Below are 20,850 nucleotides of genomic sequence, written 5' to 3'. Positions count from 1 at the left end.
CCCATGTTTCAGGAGCTGAAATAAAAGATCCCAGAAATGTTCCATATGCACAAAAATATTATTTCTCTCAAATCTAGTGCACAAATTTGTTAACATCCCTGTTAGTGAGCATTTCTCCTTTGCCAAGATAATCCATCCATCTGACAGGTGTGGCATATCAAGAAGCTGATTAAACAGCATGATCATTACACAGGTGCACCTTGCGCTGCTGACAAAAGGCCAGTCTACAATTTGCAGTTTTGTCAAATAACACAATGCCACAGACGTCTCAAGATTTGAAGGAGCGTGCAATGGGCATGCGGACTGCAGGAATGTCCAACAGAGCTACCATAAGCCACCCACCCATAGCTGCGCCCCTGCCCAGTCATGTGAAAACCATAGATTAGGGCCTAATGAATTTATTTCAATTGACTGATTTCCATTTACAGTATGAACTGTAACTCAGTTAAAAAAAAATGAAATAGTTGAATGTTGTATTTATTTATTTGTTCAGTATAATTAAGGTATTCAGAATGAATATGTATCCTTTTCTCATTGAGTTTCAAGGTGATAGGTGCAGGGTAAAATATAATTAAAATAATACAAATAAAAACATACTAAAAGTATTTGGAGAAATGTGCTTTGGGGCTTATCCCCCCTAAAAATGAAAATGTGTCTTGAAGGCAACATTCATTTGCTTTGACTGTAGTGTTTCATTAGTACATGTGTTTTGTTGTGTCCTGCAAATGCACATCTACCAAGGAAAGCATCACACAGTTCTTCTCACTAAATTCCCTTTCCCCTCTGTGTCTCACTCACTCAATTGCTTTCCGACTGCTCCCTCTAGAAATGCATGCTGCGTTTGCACACAAGATCCCATTAGGCCTACAGAAATAAATGACGGCACACAAAAGCTACATTCCTTGCCAAATGCCAACAATTTTATCATAGATTCTAAATGGACTGGTTGATTGAAGTAGGAAAAGGTGTGTTCCAACAACGAGCTGCAGTTTTGGAATAATTGTGTCCCGTCTATTTTACCGAATAGGATACTTTGCAAACTACTAGCCATTTAGAATGTGTTATCCTATGCTATAACCCCTCTAAACATACACAGGTTCCACACTGAAAATATACAGTTTGATAAGACAAAGAGTATTTTCATCAGAATCATTAAGCCTTACTTACAAAACATGTAGTACCAGTCAAAAGTTTGGACACATCCTCATTCCAGGTTTTGTTTTTATTATTTTCTACATTTTAGAATAATAGTGAAGACATCAAAACTATGAAATAACACATATGGAATCAAGAGTGTGCAAAGCTGTCATCCAAGGCAAAAGGTGGCTACTTTTAAGAATCTAAAATATACTTTGATTTGTTCAACACCTTTTTGGTTACTACTGGATTCCATGTGTTATTTCATAGTTTTGATGTCTTCACTATCATTCTACAACGTGGAAAGAAAAACCCTTGAGTAGGTGTGTCCAAACGTTTGACTGGTACTGTATGTCATGGCCGTAATTCATCAGCATGCAGTGTTCAATGTGGAAAGAAAAACCCTTGAGTAGGTGTGTCCAAACCTTTGACTGGTACTGTATGTCATGGCCGTAATTCATCAGCATGCAGTGTTCAATGTGGAAAGAAAAACCCTTGAGTAGGTGTGTCCAAACCTTTGACTGGTACTGTATGTCATGGCCGTAATTCATCAGCATGCAGTGTTCAATGTGGAAAGAAAAACCCTTGAGTAGGTGTGTCCAAACCTTTGATTGGTACTGTGTGTCATGGCCGTAATTCATCAGCATGCAGTGTTCAATGTGGAATTGTTCATCCATTTAGAAAAATCCAAAGAAAAGGCAGAAAATCCAACGTTTTCAGGCCAACATAGAAGAGAGAGATTTTGGTTTGTAACACTGAACATTTGTTTCTTTAAAACGCGCCAAGCTAAGCCCTGTTTCAAATTAGCACGCTTTCAGAAAAACTGTTACAGATGTGCAAGATGCGCATCCGTTCGCACTGGCAACTTTAATCATTTGGAAAAATATTCAGATCTATTTTATTCTGTTATATTAATTCATGTGATCTGCTATAAAATAGGTGTGTCTTGATTAGGGTTGCACATTTTGGGGAATATTCAGAGATGGAAACTTTCCGTGGGAATTAACAGGAATATATGGGAATTAACGGGAATATATGGGAATTTATACCATTTAAAATGTATATGTTTTTTGCATTGCATACATTTACCATATCATATGGAGACAGAAACATAAACATTTTACCTTAACATAAGTAGACATAATTGGAAATGATTAAATCCTTCCAATAGAAATCATTTTAAAAAATTGTTACGAATTGAACTTTAATTAAATGAGTTGACTATTCACAAGGGATGATTTCACTGAACAGCAAAAGAAAGGAAATATTGAATGACCCCATCGCATCTCCCAAAAATGTTTTCAACATACATTTGTAAAATGAGAGTCTAGAAACTTAGCTTCAGTTGTCTTCCTCTCAGGCCTCCATGTCTTCTCCCTGGACTTCCTCAATGTCCACCTCTTGAACATCAGACTCTGAGGCCTCGTCTTCACTGTCACTTTCCAACCTTGTTGAGGATGGCTTGTTGTCAGGATCAAAAAGCCTAAATTTGCCTGGATGGCCACCAATTTCTCAACCCTTGTATTGGTCAGCCTGTTGTGTGCTTTGGTGTGTGTGTTCCCAAACAAGGACCAGTTGCGCTCTGAGGTGGCTGATGTTGGTGGGAGTTGGAGGATGATGGAGGCAACAGGGGAAAGAGCCTCAGATTCACAAAATCCCTTCAACCAGGTGGCTGATGAGATATGTTGGCACAACTGCCATATTGCATCTCCATCCCAAAGCCCTTGCTTGGAAGTGTACTTCACCAGACTGCCAAGAACCTTGCCCTCATCCAGGACAAGATGGAGGGACACAGTAGTGATGACACCATAGACCTTGTTGATCTCAGTACCAGACAGGATGCTCTTGCCAGCAGACTTGGGGTCCAACATGTACGCTGAAGCGTGTATGGTCTTCAGGCAGAAGTCGTCACGCTTTTTGATGCATTTCAGAACTGCAGTTTCCTCTGCTTGGAGCAACAGTGTAGTGGGCAGGGCAGTATGGATTTCTTAACTTATATCTGCAAGCAGTCTAAACATCAGACAGGATGGCATTGTCTCCCTTAATCCGCGCAATGGCTACTGCTATTGGTTTCAGGAGTTTCAGACTGCTTACCACTCTCTCCCAAAATACATCATCCACCCTCTTGATGGGGCTGTCCATATCGGCAGACTGATATGGCCATTTCTTGGAGAGACTCCTTCCCCTTCAGGAGACTGTCAAACATGATGACAACACCACCTCAACAGGTGTTGCTGGGCAGCTTCAATGTGGTGCTCTTATTCTTCTCACTTTGCTTGGTGAGGTAGATTGCTGCTATAACTTGATGACCCTTCACATACCTAACCATTTCCTTGGCTCTCTTGTAGTCTATCCATTGTTTTCAGTGCCATGATGTCCCTGAGGAGTAGATTCAATGCATGAGCAGCACAGCCAATGGGTGTGATGTGAGGGTAGGACTCCTCCACTTTAGACCAAGCAGCCTTCATGTTCACAGCATTGTCTGTCACTAGTGCAAATGCCTTCTGTGGTCCAAGGTCATTGATGACTGCCTTCAGCTCATCTGCAATGTAGAGACCGGTGTGTCTGTTGTCCCTTGTATCTGCTCTTGTAGAATACTGGTTGTGGGGTGGAGATGATGTAGTTAATTATTCCTTTCCCATTATTCCTTTTGACCACCCATCAGAGATGATTGCAATACAGTATGCTTTCTCTATGATTTGCTTGACCTTCACTTGAACTCTGTTGAACTCTGCATCCAGCAAATGAGTAGATAAAGCATGACTGGTTGGAGGGGTGTATGCTGGGTGAAGAACATTCAGAAATATCTTCCAATACACATTGCCTGTGAGCATCATCAGAGGCGAACCAGTTCCATACACAGCTCGAGAAAGACATTTATCAGCATCTCTCTGACTACGTTCCTCCATCGGGTAAAAAAAAAAAACATCTGATTCCAGCAGGACCATGAGCTGTTGCTATCAATATGGTGTATGAGTCATCATTTTCACCTCGAATAGAAGTAGAGGGACTTTTGTCAGAGGTTGTGAGCGTGGTAAACTTCATGCACTTGGCCAGATGATTCTGCATCTTTGTTGCATTCTTCTCAAATGATTTGGCAAATCAAATCAAATTTTATTTGTCACATACACATGGTTAGCAGATGTTAATGTGAGTGTAGCGAAATGCTTATGGTTCTAGTTCAGACAATGCAGTAATATCCAACAAGTAATCTAACCTAACTGGTTTTCCTTATATAGTCCGTGATTGACTGTAGACCCTGCCACATACCTCTCGTGTCTGATCCGTTGAATTGCGACTCTACTTTGTCTCTATACTGATGCTTAGCTTGTTTGATTGCCTTGCGGAGGGAATAGTATTTGCAAATGTACACAGCTTTTCCTTCTACATTAGCTTCAGTGAAATGTCTCCACACATCAGATAGTGCCCGTGGTATTTTCCTGTAAAGATAAGAAAAAAATGTGTTAAAAAAAAACAAATACAATTCCATGTACAGATAAATAGTTAAGCAGTTAGATTAAACAACTCCTTTGTAAGATAAATGTTCTAAAATGAAGCATGTATGGAAACAGGTGAATTAACACTCCTCAGTTAGCAGGCTCAAGCAAGCTAAAAGCCACATGGTAGCAAAAACGAACTAGCAGAATTTGTTAACAAATTAGAAATGATTTAAAAACACTTTGCTGTAGGCTACTATTTACTAGTTAACAAAAAAATCATGCATGTCGTATAAAATGTATTCACCCTAACCAGTATTGTAATCAAAACTTACCAGAAAGCACGTAGTCCTTTGCTCAGACAGTGTAGTGGAATGGGCTCAATAGCATCTCATTAGTGTGCAAGATCTTGAGAATCAGCTGTACATGTGATGGAAGAATGCACTGTGCATGCAGAGGGTTGCAATTCCATTGAATTGGGGATAGTTTAACCAAAATATGCCACAAGACCTAGAATTGCCTTATGTGTATCCCACAAAAAAAGTTTCACCGTTATAAGTTATAAGCAAACTTTTTTGATGAATTTAAGCAAAATTCCCCAAATTTCAGGGCTTAACTTCCCAATGAAGATTTCCCCCCAAAATTGGGAAATTTACCGAAAAATGTCCAACCCTTTGCAACCCTAGTCTTGATTGTGTTAATGGCTCGGGAAATAAGAAAGTTTTGTCTGCAAAATTAACAAAACAAGGCTGTGTCATTGCACTTAGGCTTCTACAAGCAAGCATCACTACTGAGGTTACTACCTTACTGAAGATTTTGTTCTCTGGCTCATGCGGTGGAGGAGATCTTTGTGGGCTATACTCAGCCTTGTCTCAGGGCTGTAAGTTGGTGGTCTGTTGATATCCCTCTAGTGGTGTAGGGGCTGTGCTTTGGCAAAGTGGGTGGAGTTATGTCCTGCCTGGTTGGCCCTGTCACAGTGTCCCCCCCCTCGGTCCTGTCAGTGTCCCCTGTGTCAGACTATTGCAGCATACTGGAGGTTATGTGCCAGGGGGCTAGGGTCAGTCTGTTATATCTGGTGTAATTCTCCTGTCTTATCTGGTGTCCTGTGTACATTTAAGTATGCTCCCTCTAATTCTCTCTCCCTCCCCTCCCAGAGGACCTAAGCCCTAGGACCATGACTCAGGACAACCTGGCCTGATGACTCCTGGCTGTCCCCAGTCCACCTGGTTGTGCTGCTGCTCCAGGTTCAACTGTTCTGCCTGCGGCTATGGAAGCCTGAACTATTCACCGGACTTGCTACCTTGTCCCAGACCTGCTGTTCCCGACTCTCTCTCTCTCCCCCACACCTGCTTTCTAGACCTCTGAATGCTAACCATGAAAAGCCAACTGACATGTATTCCTGAGGTACTGAACTATTGTAACCTCTAGAAACACTGATTATTATTTAACCCTGCTGGTTATCTATGAATGTTTGAACATCTTGAAAAACAATCTGGCCTTAATAGCCATGTACTCTTATAATCTTTACCCAGCACAGCCAGAAGAGGACTGGTCACCCCCCAGAGCCTTGTTCCTCTCTACGTTTCTTCCTTTCCCTGCCTTTCTAGGGAGTTTTTTCTTGCCACCGTGCTTCTAAATCTGCATTGCTTGCTGTTTGGGGTTTTAGCCTGGGTTTCTGTATAAGCACTTTTTGACGTCTGCTGATGTAAAAAGGGCTTTATAAATAAATGTAATTTGATATAATTTAAACAGTTGATATTATGGTTTCAATAAATTCATCTTAAATGGAAATAATTTTTTATTGAGGCAATTTAGCAATTATGATTTGTTATCGGTATGATTCATTTGGCACTGTTGGCATATAAATAAATGCGCACATGTGTTTTTTCAGTTCAGCCCATGCGGGTACTCAGTCAAAAAATTTAAAATTCCCATACTTATGATGAAGCAGGCAAGGTGAGACACATTAGATCTGATGTAGCTCCTGTAGCTAAGAAACAACAGAGTTTCTTAACAGCTGTGGAAATCATCTGTGTTGTGGGTCCTGGTACTCTATTTTAGGGGTGTAATGTGATATTAATGCCTTTCTGTCCTTTGACAGTGTGTGATTTATACAGGCTCTACTTTGATAACTACACATCTCTGTGTTTGGCGAGGACAAGCTTAACTGGATCGCTGGCACACACACACATGCAAGCACCCACTCACCCTACAGTTTTAGGGGAGAAGATGGGGAGTGTGCCCAATCTAATGGTTCCCAACATGGGTTAATACAAGAAAGGAGATGAAGTCAGATTTACTGAGTAATGTTGATACACTAGACCAGTTTTCCTATTATAGTCCCTATTCCCTCATCTCCTTTATGACGACACATAGGATAAGGCCTAGATGAAAGGCTAGAGGTTAAAGCGATATCACAGAGGACAAACCCTGAGAAGTCCTAGTGCTGACCTGTTTGAGGAGTAGCTCCAGTATCCAGCGGAGGTCCTTGTCCTCGGACCCTAAATGGCTCTGTTTGAAGTAGGCGCTCAGGAACGCTATAACGTCCACCAGCAACCTCTCATCCTCCACACACGCTGGACGCACCTGCACAAACCTACAGACAGAGAGAGAGACACAGAATAATGGAGAATATGGATGATATCTTGAATTTTGGTGGACATACAACTGACCTGTAGAAATGATGAGTGCAGTAAAGCTGCGGAAAGTGCAGCATTGAATAATACAAAATAAAGGACTCATTTATTGCATAATTATACTGAAGAAAATTATAAAACCAAACAAGTGTTGTCCCTGTTAGTGAGCAGATTATCCATCCACCTGACAGGTGTACCTTGTGCTGGGAACAATAAAAGGACACTCTAAAATGTGCACACAACACAATGCCACAGATGTCTCAAGTTTTAAGGGAGCGTGTAACTGACATGCTGACTGCAGAAAGGACCACCAGAGCTAGAGAATTGAATGTTCATTTCTCAACCATTTGAGAGAATTTGGCAGTACGTTCAACCGGCCTCACATCCGCAGACCACCATCACCTGTTTCAGCATGATAATGCATGGACCCATGTTGCAAGGATCTGTACACAATTACTAGAAGTTGAAAATGTCCCAGTTCTACCATGGCCTGCATACTGACCAGGCATGTCACCCATTGAGCATGTTTGGGATGCTCTGGATTGACAGCGTGTTACAGTTTCCGCCAATATCCAGCAACTTCGCACAGCCATTGAAGAGGAGTGGGACAACATTCCACAATCAACAGCCTGATCAACTATGTGAAGACGTGTTGCGCTGCATGAAGCAAATCATGGTCACACAAGATACTGACTGGTTTCTGATCGACGCCCTACTTTTTTTTTATGTATCTGTGACCAACAGATGCATATCTGTATTCCCAGTCATGTGAAATCCATACCTGAGGGCCTAATGAATTTATTTCAATTGACTGATTTCCTTATATGAACTGTAACTCAGTAAAATCTTTGAAATTGTTGTGTCAGTATAGATGGTCTTCTAGTGTGTGTGTGTGTGTGTGTGTGTGTGTGTGTGTGTGTGTGTGTGTGTGTACCTTGCTATGGCGGGCTGCCAGGTGAGGGAACGGAGAGTGTCCCTGCAGCTGTGTGTGTGAGTGCCTGTGATGGCCATCCTGTCAATCAGCAGGTGGAGGCGGAGCCTGGAGAGTGCAGAGGTCACAGAGGCATGGCCTGCTGCCATGATGATGTCCTGGACGCAGTCCTGAAGGCTGCTGGGGAGGTGTGTTGCCCGTAATGACAGAACCTGCAACCCTGAAAGGCTCAGATCACCGTGGAAACTAGAGGAAAACAAGACAGTATTTGTTATTTTTTCTGCAAGCAATCAAAGTTCCCCTTTAGGTTCAATATAGTGCTCATCTTGTGCATGTGACCGGACCAGGAAAAACTCAGGTCTAGTTATGTTATGTTATCTTGACCTTATCTTTTTGGCTGTGATGAGAATGAGTGAACACATTCCCGTTAAGAAACCACCTGGGAAAGAGTCGAAGGGGAGAGAAGAATGTGGCGTGTAATAATTGAGTCGTTCTGATTCTGACTCTGTGTTGGATCAGAAGTTGTATTTCTACGGTGACAGGGGTGTCACATAAGAGCCCAATCACCCAGGCAGCACGGTGCCTTCCTAATTCTGTTCCCAGGAACATTTGATGAGCCGTCTTCCAGACGTGCCTTGTCACTCCACACAGGAAGTGTCCTGTGTCTGGAACAGCAGGGGATTGTGGGTAGTTCTGCGTGACTCATCACTAAAAGGCTGTGTGGCAGCCTAGTCTACACCTGAGAACCAGAGGAGTAGCCTACGAAGCAGGTCTGAGGAGTTAACTTTGATCAACTTTGAGTTCAACTCGGGATAAACTAACTCCACCTGCTCTGAATTAATTAAATTAGATTCCCTCATTCTTGCAAAGATTGCATCATCATATCCATCATTTGAGGAAGAAGACTGATTCAATATTTATTAATCAAAAGTATTTTGGGGTGTTAAAACATAGTAATGTTAAAATATATAACATTACACATTGACAGAAAGCATTTTAAACTTCACACAATGTAGTCCTAACATTTTTTTATTATTAAAGATAACATTTTATTTATCACTTACACATGGTTAGCAGATGTTAATGCGAGTGTGATACTGTGATACAGCCTGACGGGCTGCTCTCGATTGTGAATCTGTAAAGATTTGTCAGGGTTTTGGGTGACAAGCCAAATTTCTTCAGCCTCCTGAGGCTGAAGAGGCACTGTTGAGCCTTCTTCACCACACTGTCTGTGTGAGTGGACCATTTCAGTTTGTCTGTGATGTGTACTCCCTGTTGTTTCTCGAAGTCCACGATCATCTCCTTTGATTTGTTGACTTGAGTAAGCGGTTGTTTTCCTGACACCACACTCCGAGTGCCCTCACCTCCTCCCTGTAGGCTGTCTAGTTGTTGTTGGTAATCAAGCCCACGCTTGTTGTGCTGTCTGCAAACTTGATGATTGAGTTGGAGGCGTGGATGAACAGGAGTACAGGCGGAGGCTGAACACGCACCACTGTGTTGAGGGTCAGCGAAGTGGAGATGTTGTTTCCTACCTTCACCACCTGGGGGTAGCCCGTCAGAAAGTCCAGGACCCAATTGCGCAGGGCGGGGTTGAGACCAGGGCCTCCTGATGAGCTTGGAGGGCATCAATGGTGTTGAATGCTGAGCTATAGTCAATGAGCAGCATTCTTACATAGGTATTCCTTTTGCCTAGATGGGATAGGGCAGTGTGCAGTGTGATGGCGATTGCGTCATCTGTGGACCTGTTGGGGCGGTATGCAAACTGAAGTGGGAAGTGAGTGCTACAGTCATTTCGTTCACTTTGCCTTCTTGGGTACAAGAACAATGGTGGCCATCTTAAAGCATGTGGGACAACAGACTGGAATAGGGAGTGATTTGAAAATGTCCGTGAACACACCAGCCAGCTAGTCCGCGCATGCTCTGAGGACTATTTAGTCATACAAAAGTATTGATAGGAGTAGGGGGAAAAGGTGCTTGTATACTGATAAGCACACATAAGACGGCATTAACGATAAGCAATAAAATCAAGGCGGCACTTCTAGAAGCCTATTTCACACAAGAGCCTACTGAATTTGCAAAATAACTTTTATTAAATTTTGATTTTGGCACAAATTAAGTGTCACTGACTCACCCATGGATTGATGTTTCAGCATAGTCTCAATGATGAGTTCGGTGTTGGACTAGCCTTGTGTGACATGCACGCACAGTTACCAGCCAGCTAGAGTTAACGGCAGGGGGACGAGTAATATCCACTGTTGTAGTACGGATAAAGACTGAGCTGGAATGTGAAGATAACTGAAGCTACTTAGCTTTAGAAAAGTCTGAGTAGATCTAGCTTGCTTCGTAGGATACCCCTCAGGACTGACTGATTCAAGCTAGCTACAGTATCTTCATGAAGCACCTTGACATTTCATTGAAAAATAACTATAGTACTCAGAATATTTTCTAACCAGACGAAGACGCAAAGGTTCATCGAAATAAAAATGTGAATAAACATACATGCACATATTCCTGGGTTCAAAAACCCTTTCAGCCTTGCTGTTTAGTCCACCATAAAGCCTTAATCTGGGTCTGTGCCATGTGTTGTTCCACTTTAGATGAGGATGTGATTTTGTTTGATTAGAGAATGCTAATGAGCTAGGTACATGTCCAAATTAGTGTTTTTTAACCTCATTTAGTATTCTGTGTATATATACAGTTGAAGTCAGAAGTTTACATCCACTTAGGTTGGCGTCATTAAAACTTGTTTTTCAACCACTCCACAAATTTCTTGTTAACAAACTATATTCTTGGCAAGGCGGTTAGGTCATCTACTTTGTGCATGACAAGTCATTTGACAGACAGATTACTTCACTCATAATTCACTGTATCACAATTCCAGTTGGTCAGAAGTTTACATACACTAAGTTGACTGTGCCTTTAAACAGCTTGGAAAATTCCAGAAAATTATGTCTTTGCTTTAGAAGCTTCTGATATGCTAATTGACATCATTTGAGTCAATTGGAGGTGTACCTGTGGATGTATTTCAAGGCCTACCTTCAAACTCAGTGCCTCTTTGCTTGACGTCATGGAAAAATTCAAATAAATCAGCCAAGACCTCAGAAAATAAATTGTAGACCTCCACAGGTCTGGTTCATCCTTGGGAACAATTTCCAAACGACTGAGGGTACCACGTTCATCTGTACAAACAATAGTAAACAAGTATAAACACCATGGGACCACGCAGCCGTCATACCGCTCAGGAAGGAGACGCGTTCTGTCTTCTAGAGATGAACGTACTTTGGTGCGAAAAGTGCAAATCAATCCCAGAACAGCAGCAATGCACCTTGTGAAGATGCTGGAGGAAACATGTATAAAAGTATATATATATATCCACAGTAAAACGAGTCCTATATCGACATAACCTGAAAGGCCGCTCAGCAAGGAAGAAGCCACTTCTCCAAAACCGACATAAAAAAATCCAGACTATGGTTTGCAACTGCACATGGAGAAATGTCCTCTGGTCTGATAAAACAAAAATAGAACTGTTTGTCCATAAGGACCATCATTATGTTTGGAGGAAAAAGGGGGAGGCTTGCAAGCCGAAGAATACCATCCCAACCGTGAAGCACGGGGGTGGCAGCACCATGTTGTGGGGGTGCTTTGCTGCAGGAGGGACTCGTGCACTTCACAAAATAGATGTCATCATGAGGGAGGACAATTATGTGATGTGGATGTATTGAAACAACATCAGTCAGGAAGTTAAAGCTTGGTCGCAAATGGGTCTTTCAAATGGACGATGACCCCAAGAATACTTCCAAAGTTGTGGCAAAATGGCTTAAGGACAACAAAGTCAAGGTATTGGAGCGGCCATCACAAAGCCCTGAACTCAATCCTATCGAAAATGTGTAGGCAGAACTAAAAAAGCATGTGCGAGCAAGGAGGCCTGCAAACTTGACTCAGTTACACCAGCTCTGTCAGGTGGAATGGGCCAAAATTCATTCAAATACTTATTTTCCACCATAATTTGCAAATACATTTATTAAAAATCCTACAATGTGATTTTTCTCATTCTCATTCTCATTTTGTCTGTCATAGTTGAAGTGTACCTATGATGACAATTACAGGCCTCTCATCTTTTTAAGTGGGAGAACTTGCACAATTGGTGGCTGACCAAATACTTTTTTGCCCGACTGTATATATTATATATATTACTGTAAATATTGATCACATTCCTTGTGTATGATCATATATTTTGACATTAAATGTAAATATTGTGAACCTATGTTATAAATGTTTTACCTCCTGTTTCAGGATGTGATGTCACTGAGTACTGCCTCTATATATAGGACCTTCCACACCCACCTGGGATATGGATGCCTGATGAAGACCTTAGGGTCCAAACGTTGTTATAAATAAATATCACCTGAGAGGATGAGCAGCAGTGTGCGGCCTTTTCCTGTCTGTTTTCTTTATCATTTTCTTGTGTGATTAGTTAGTTAAGTTAAGAGGAACGGTGAGGCTTCCTCATCTGTTGTCTGCATTAGGTTACATGACAAAAATGAAGAATGATGGATCAGCTCTTTAGCAGTCCAACAGAAACTGTCTGCAACTCTTCCCCAGAACGTTCCAGTAATCAATGTAGCTAGTGAACAATCTCAATTAACGTCCTTGGTAAAAATGAAGGTCAACAAAAACAAACTTGACATTCGAGGTACATAAGGTGTGATGTGACTTACTCGGCGACATCACTGCGGATCCCACGGAGCTCCTCCAAGAGATTATCTATCCCAGAATGCCATGCGGTGTTCCAGGCCAGCTGCAGGGTCTCCTTGGCGGGGGTCAGGGAGAGGAGGTCAGAGTAGGGGGGCAGGACGGAGCAGTAGGGGCTCACCGCATGGTGGGACGCGGCCTGGAACGGTAGGCTGTACCTGGGGAGGGAGAGGAGGGGGAGGGAGGAGGGGGAGAGAGAGGAGGGTAGAGCATGTAGTTACTAGATATAACACAATTCATATGTCAATAGACAGACTGACATCAATAGAAAAAGTAAATATTGGTGACTATCAATAAAGTTAGGCTACTTCATTACCTTCGTATGACAGACACAGGAAGAGAGAACGGTGAGAGAGCCACGTCGGAGCTGGAATTGTCCGACCTGATTAGGTAAAACAATAAAATGCTTTACCACATCTTTGCTCTGTAGGAAATAGTGCTAAAATCAAAAGCAAACAAATTAATTCAAATGAGAGCGGGAAGAACACTTACCACACTTCTACTGTGGCAATCTCATCAAAGAGCAGCAGACACATCAACACAGCCGCCTCACTAACATCCCCTTTATTTTCCTTGACAAGCAATGAAGCTAACAGGATAAACAAACAATTAGAAAACGTTCAGTGATTAGCAGTGGTGAACGCACACTCAGTTGATTCCAGTGAGGGTTTAGCTATGTGATTGTTTAACCTTGTGAAGGCCTTTTTGAGAGGTGCAACAGAATGTGTTTACCAATGTGAACGTCTAGGTCCTGTGAACATACCTCTAAAACTGTACAATGTAATACATTTATTGAATGAGTTGTGATGTGAATTAACTCCAGGGCAGTGTTAAACTGTTCAAACGTTACTCGCTGAGTTGTAATGCAAAGTTATCCCTCAGCTGGGCAACGAAATGAGTTTACCTGTGCCCCGAGTGAATGAGTTGTGTGTGAACGTCACTCAGAGCAGTGTGATAGAGTTGGACTGTGATAGTTGCTAAATGAGTTGTGTTGGGAACGTACCCCTGAGCAGAGTGATGAGGAGGGGGGTCTTCTCAGCCAGAAGATGCCTCAGGGAGGGGTCTGCATACACCAGCTTTCTCAGAATACACACACACGGCTCCAACAGGCAGTCCATGCTCTGGAGGAAGAACACACACACACCACACGCACACACACGTTAACACAGCAAACATAGACAAACATACACATTCATATGCAAGCTGATCTGCGAGGTCTTTTCACCTTCCTGTGGTCGTTCACACTCTCTGTGATGAAGCAGATCACTTTATCTGTTACACCAAGACTCGTCAACACTGGGTGCATTGCTGTTTCTATGGAGAAAATAGATTGAAAGTAATAAATTAACAATAGGCCTATCAATAATACAAAATGAAGTGTTGTCTGCCTAACAATGCTAGACCCTAAGAATACATGGAATTTGCATATTTTTCCTTTCTCAAGTTACTTCTATTATTCATCCTAAACATATGGTGGTGGGTAGAAGCATAGGCCTTTGCAAAAACACGGCAAGCTTTTCTTTGTGTGACTATTCGCACAAAACATTTATATTTTCTTCAACTTTATTTTCTTTCCGAACCATTTTGATGTTCTAGGTCAACGCTAACCAAGCTTAGGAGAGTTATGTCTAGTGTTACGCCCTTTTCCCCAAAAAAATATTTTTTATCTACATATCCCTTGCTAATCCTAAAAGCATTGTGTGGAGGATATGAAGCGCTACATCACCCTGTAGGACGACAGCCAGTTGTTCTGCTGCTGACCTCCTGAGGGTCAGGTCAACAGTGTCAGAAGTAAAGATGCTGAACAGCTTCTCCACTGACTCCACCTATGGTCATAAAGAAATAAACAACTAACAGTAAGAACAATTTAACCCAGTGGTACACTACATGATTTGGCCCCGATGTAGCGGTCCCAGACATGTTTTTTTTGGGAGATCGGAAAGAAAAATCCCCATGTCGTTGCCTACTCGGGCGAGCGGGCGTCACCGACGCTCGTTTGATGTGAGCGAGTCAGACACGCCATCTGAGGGCTACTGATCCCGTCTTTGAGTAGTTCCAGACGTACCAATATTTTCAAACATACTTGATTTTATCGGCACAAAATCTGCAATGCTCTTGTAGTGTGAGATTTGCAAAGACAAGTTTTGAGAATGTGATCAGCAAATAGCCAATGAAAGCTTGCCAAAGAGCCTGCTTTGAGCCACAGCTCGTTCTAGCTACATTAACAATCTAATCCAGGGCCATGCACAGGGGGCATGTGCTCAAAAATAAAATGAATATCTTGAAATTCATAACACACCAAATGCCTCTGTAGCAAAAACATCTATATTTTTTTAGCATGGGCCTATTTATTTATGCAATATGTAAAATAGGGACCTTGAAGCCACACCTATGTGAGCAGGCCAGGTACATGTATGCACTTGAAGCATCAGGACAGAGAAACCAGACACAAATAAAGACAATGAAGAAATCGACAAAACTGCTAAATGGAATTAAATAAACCAAAGCTTCTTGATCAGATGTGTTACAGTTTTTTAGCTCTCCAAACAACGTTTCCACTTTGAGAATGTAATAATATATTGTCTGAATGAACAGAAATGACCGCAACCAAACATTGTAGATTACTTGGTGAATTGAGGAGGTTAATGATAACATCAAGACTAAATGTATATGTGATATGTAGTGGGGAATTGATCAGCATTAACAGCCAATTGATATAAAGAAACAATGAGTGCACATGAATTTGGCTGGGGTCAGCGGACATTCTTGGAGAGAGACCAGCCTAGCGCATCTTCGCCACACAACAACACTCACTCATCATCACAAATTGTAAACTCGCTACAGTATATGCATAGTCTATGCACAGTCACTTCACCCCTACCTACATGTACAAATGACCTCAACTAGCCTGTACCCCCGTATATAGCCTCGTTATTGTATTGTGTTACTTTATTTAGAAAATATTTTACATCTATTTCTTGAACTGCATTGTTGGTTAAGGGCTTGTAAGTAAGCATTTCACTGTACTGTCTACACCTGTTGTATTCGGCCCATGTGACAAATAACATTTGATTTATATACAGTGCCTTGCGAAAGTATTCGGCCCCCTTGAACTTTGCGACCTTTTGCCACATTTCAGGCTTCAAACATAAAGATATAAAACTGTATTTTTTTGTGAAGAATCAACAAGTGGGACACAATCATGAAGTGGAACAACATTTATTGGATATTTGAAACTTTTTTAACAAATCAAAAACTGAAAAATTGGGCGTGCAAAATTATTCAGCCCCCTTAAGTTAATACTTTGTAGCGCCACCTTTTGCTGCGATTACAGCTGTAAGTCGCTTGGGGTATGTCTCTATCAGTTTTGCACATCGAGAGACTGACATTTTTTCCCATTCCTCCTTGCAAAACAGCTCAAGCTCAGTGAGGTTAGATGGAGAGCATTTGTGAACAGCAGTTTTCAGTTCTTTCCACAGATTCTCGATTGGATTCAGGTCTGGACTTTGACTTAGCCATTCTAACACCTGGATATGTTTATTTTTGAACCATTCCATTGTAGATTTTGCTTTATGTTTTGGATCATTGTCTTGTTGGAAGACAAATCTCCATCCCAGTCTCAGGTCTTTTGCAGACTCCATCAGGTTTTCTTCCAGAATGGTCCTGTATTTGGCTCCATCCATCTTCCCATCAATTTTAACCATCTTCCCTGTCCCTGCTGAAGAAAAGCAGGCCCAAACCATGATGCTGCCACCACCATATTTGACAGTGGGGATGGTGTGTTCAGCTGTGTTGCTTTTACGCCAAACATAACGTTTTGCATTGTTGCCAAAAAGTTCAATTTTGGTTTCATCTGACCAGAGCACCTTCTTCCACATGTTTGGTGTGTCTCCCAGGTGGCTTGTGGCAAACTTTAAACAACACTTTTTATGGATATCTTTAAGAAATGGCTTTCTTCTTGCCACTCCAAATCCGGCTTTAAACTTCTTCACAACAGTATCTCGGACCTGCCTGGTGTGTTCCTTGTTCTTCATGATGCTCTCTGCGCTTTTGACGGACCTCTGAGACTATCACAGTGCAGGTGCATTTATACGGAGACTTGATTACACACAGGTGGATTGTATTTATCATCATTAGTCATTTAGGTCAACATTGGATCATTCAGAGATCCTCACTGAACTTCTGGAGAGAGTTTGCTGCATTGAAAGTAAAGGGGCTGAATAATTTTGCACTCCCAATTTTTCAGTTTTTGATTTGTTAAAAGTGTCGTTCCACTTCATGATTGTGTCCCACTTGTTGTTGATTCTTCACAAAAAAATACAGTTTTATATCTTTATGTTTGAAGCCTGAAATGTGGCAAAAGGTCGCAAAGTTCAAGGGGGCCGAATACTTTCGCAAGGCACTGTATACACAATAATATGTGGACACCCCTTCAAAAGAGTAGATTCTGCTATTTCAGCTACACCGGTTGCTGACAGGTGTATACAATCAAGCACACAGCCATACAATCTCCATAAACAAAAACATTGGCAGTAGAATGGCCTTACTGAAGAGCTCAGTGACTTTCAACGTGGCACCGTCATAGGATGCTACCTTTCCATGAAGTCAGTTTGTCAAATTTCTGCCCTGCTAGAGTACTGTAAGTACTGTTATTATGAAGTGAAAACGTCTAGGAGCAGCAATGGCTCAGCTGCGAAGTGGTAGGCCACACAAGTTCACAGAACAGAACCGCATAGCGCGTAAAAATAGTCTGTCCTCAGTCGCAACACTCACTACCGAGTTCCAAATGGCCCCTGGAAGAACTGTTCGTTGGGCACTTCATGAAATGGGTTTCCATGGCAGAGCAGCCACACACAAGCCTAAGATGACCATGCGTAATACCAAGCGTCGGCTGGAGCGGTGTAAAACTCGCCACCATTGGACTCCGGAACAGTGGAAACGCATTCTCTGGAGAGATGAATCACACTTCACCATCTGGCAGTCCGATGGACGAATCTGGGTTTCGCGGATGCCAGGAGAACACCATCTGACCCAATGCATAGTGCCAACTGTAAAATTTGGTGGAGGAGGAATAATGGTCTGGGCTGTTTTTCATGGTTCGGCCTAGGTAACTTAGTTCCAGTGAAGGGAAATCTTAATGCTACCGCATGCAATAACATTCTGGACAATTCTGTGCTTCCAACTTTGCAGGTGTCCACATGCACTACATGACAAAAAGTAGCTGCAGTGCCGCCTAAAGACATTAACGACATCGGAAAAGAGGGTGGGCTGTCAGCTGATCAATGATGTTGATTGATTTAAATCTGCTAGTTAGATTTATTTTATTGATTCAAATTTACCTCTTCATGTCTTTCTGCCTCTCTCTGCTGTGCATATCAGCCAACAAGACCAAAATACTGATGATATAGGCTAAATCAAGTATCATCAAGTGTTAATCAAATGTTATGCTGCTGTGGCAGTACTGTTGATATTTAAACTAGGTAGTTAGCTACACACACACGACCAGAGACCGCAACTCTCAAGCCATGCAAATTTCCATACTGGGCACATGCAATATCCGTACAGGGCAGACTGGGAAATAGGCACATCCAGGAGCTCGCAAGCTAGGTACAGGGCAGATCAACAGGCTCAAACAATGGATGGGGTAGGTGGAGGCGAACTAGATGACGACTTGCAGGCAGTGGGTTCTGAACAACAATGGACGGGGTAGGTGGAGGCGAACTTGATGACGACTTGCAGGCAGTGGGTTCTGAACAACAATGACACTTTCATCCGTACTTTTTTGTATCATTTTGGCAGAAATCACACAAAAAGGGCCCTTTGGAGACTGGAAGGGCAAAATGGCATTCGGTCTGCACAGGTAGAGCCCTATCTGGGCACTGCCTGATCGAATCACATCACACTGTTTTGGTAAGACAATGTGGTGGTATGGAGAATCCTCACGAGCAAGTGAATAATGTGTGTGTGACCCCCTGTCTGCGCCAGATCGTTTAGTGTGCGCACCACTACAGCAGTTTAATGTGAGAGGCTGAGCGATGTTAAGATTTTGAAAGTCATGTAGTGTACACTCTGCATTAGGGTATAGTCTGTCACATAACTATACATCTTTACCTACAACGGGATAAAGGCCAACGTTGTCTGTATGTCGCTGCTCGTCTATCCATACCTTAAGGAAGGATCGGTCGCTGCTGTCCAGGTTGATGTCCAGTGCATTGTTGAGACAGAAGAGGGAGGGGAGAGAGGAGAGGACAGGACCCTCCAGGGTTGGTCTGACTGTAGTAGCCCCCTCTACACTGGTCAGGTGGGGAAGAAGGTGTTGGACTGCTGCAGCTCGGACCCTGCAATCACACCAAATACTCAGAGGTTTGGGACTGTAGGTCATCAATCAATCAACCTATTAATCAATCGATATATCAGTGTTTTACCTGGGATATTTTTTGCAGTAGCAGCAAACAAATTTCCTTAAATTCTACATATTTTGCCATGGGGCTGAGAAAAAAATTGCAGTTTCAAAGCTAATTTCCTGTAATTCTATATATTTTGCCATGGGGTGGAGAGAACATTTGACAGTTTTAAAGCAAGTTTCCTGCAATTCTACACATTTTGCCAGGGGCTGGGAGAAAAATTGCAGTTTCAAAGCAAATTCCCTGCAATTCTCCACATTTTGCCAGGGGGGCTAAGAGAAAATGTGGAGTTGTAAAGCTAGTTTCCTGCTATTCTCCACATTTTCCCATGGCTTATGCCGTGTTCGTATGCCATCAAACATTTGAACAAAATCAGCAGTGGGCCGCTGATAAATGCATAGAGGGGAACATCTGATCAAGCATTCAAATAATCAATCTCTGTATTTTCTCTCTCTGTTCTTTCTGGGTCTATGAATCAGTCAAAGAAACAGGACTTTCATATACAACTAATACATCCCCCATACAACACTGAGGAGCTAACTGAGTACACAGCACAATAAAGAGAGTAAATATACATATTCATACAAAAGCAGTATAGACAGACAGGGACTGTGTGGAGAAGATAGCTGTTATCCACAACCATTACAAAGAGCCCCGAGCCAGAGACAGAGTTGAGTCCATCAGCTTATAACAAGTGACAGGAGTAATATGCCCATCAACATCAACACACAGTGTTGGAAAACAGAATAGCTAAACACTGAGACAGTTGTCTGGTTTTACAACGCCCTCGAGAGTCAATGTCAAATTCAGTTGACAGTTTCAAAAAGTAAAGACACACACTCAGACAAATTCGCCTTTTCCCTCACATGCACACGTGCACCAGAGTATGTGAGCGGAGCTGGACCGGAGCTAGGACCGGAGCTAGGACTGGAGCTAAGAGCTGGGCCCAGCACACATTTGTAGTCTACTTGTGTGCTGCTATAGCCCTTTGCTTTATCTACTGTCATGGAGTTCACTAAATATTTTCATAAAGAAACTGACTTACAAAGATGAGGACCAAGAGAGAAGGTGGTGATGTCGTGTCCACAACTAAAGAATCATTGTGGAATCTAAAAAGACTCGTATCCCAAAAGCATGATGGAGTACTTACTACGCGCACGTTAAAAGAAAAGAACGAGGTGGATAGATAACTGAGTGTGTCATTGTAGCAAAGTATTCATAAACAAAACAATCTGCTCTTAAACGTTTAGTTCGTTTTTGTTATATTATCTATAGGCCATAATTGAGTTTGGCACAATAGGCCTGGCATATTCCCACGTTCAAGGAGCTTTCCACTTTGATTGGGTGATTTTGCTTACAAACCATTAGGCCTACCTATAGAAAAATAAAACAACTCTGCATCTCTGCCCAGCTTGGCAAGAGGGGCCAAAAGGGTGTTTAACATTCCCAGTGGCTCTGTGAAGAAGATATTCTCCGCTGCTGGCCTGCACTCCAGGCACCATCGCCTGAGCCTGAAGCCATAGACTAGCCAAAACTCATGTTTCTCAATTTCT

At 42.2% G+C, this 20,850-nt stretch overlaps 1 protein-coding gene across 1 annotated transcript in view; it reads right to left on the bottom strand.

The window, feature by feature from the left end:
- The window catches only part of LOC139420345 (rotatin-like), a 54,875-nt gene that overhangs the window by 24,000 nt on the left and 10,025 nt on the right, over positions 1 to 20,850 (bottom strand). The window contains exons 13-21 of the mRNA XM_071170342.1: positions 19,060 to 19,231; positions 14,620 to 14,719; positions 14,119 to 14,207; positions 13,897 to 14,014; positions 13,386 to 13,482; positions 13,210 to 13,275; positions 12,860 to 13,051; positions 8,145 to 8,387; positions 7,026 to 7,170 (exon numbers count right to left, since the gene is read on the bottom strand). Coding sequence (XP_071026443.1) covers positions 7,026 to 7,170; positions 8,145 to 8,387; positions 12,860 to 13,051; positions 13,210 to 13,275; positions 13,386 to 13,482; positions 13,897 to 14,014; positions 14,119 to 14,207; positions 14,620 to 14,719; positions 19,060 to 19,231 — 1,222 coding nt within the window. The remainder of the gene's footprint in view (positions 1 to 7,025; positions 7,171 to 8,144; positions 8,388 to 12,859; positions 13,052 to 13,209; positions 13,276 to 13,385; positions 13,483 to 13,896; positions 14,015 to 14,118; positions 14,208 to 14,619; positions 14,720 to 19,059; positions 19,232 to 20,850) is intronic.

The sequence above is a fragment of the Oncorhynchus clarkii genome, chromosome 11 (assembly GCF_045791955.1).
Source record: "Oncorhynchus clarkii lewisi isolate Uvic-CL-2024 chromosome 11, UVic_Ocla_1.0, whole genome shotgun sequence".
NCBI classification, from domain to species: Eukaryota; Metazoa; Chordata; class Actinopteri; order Salmoniformes; family Salmonidae; genus Oncorhynchus; species Oncorhynchus clarkii.
The sequence above is the reverse complement of the archived record's forward strand: the minus strand, read 5'-3'. Positions and strand labels throughout refer to the sequence as shown.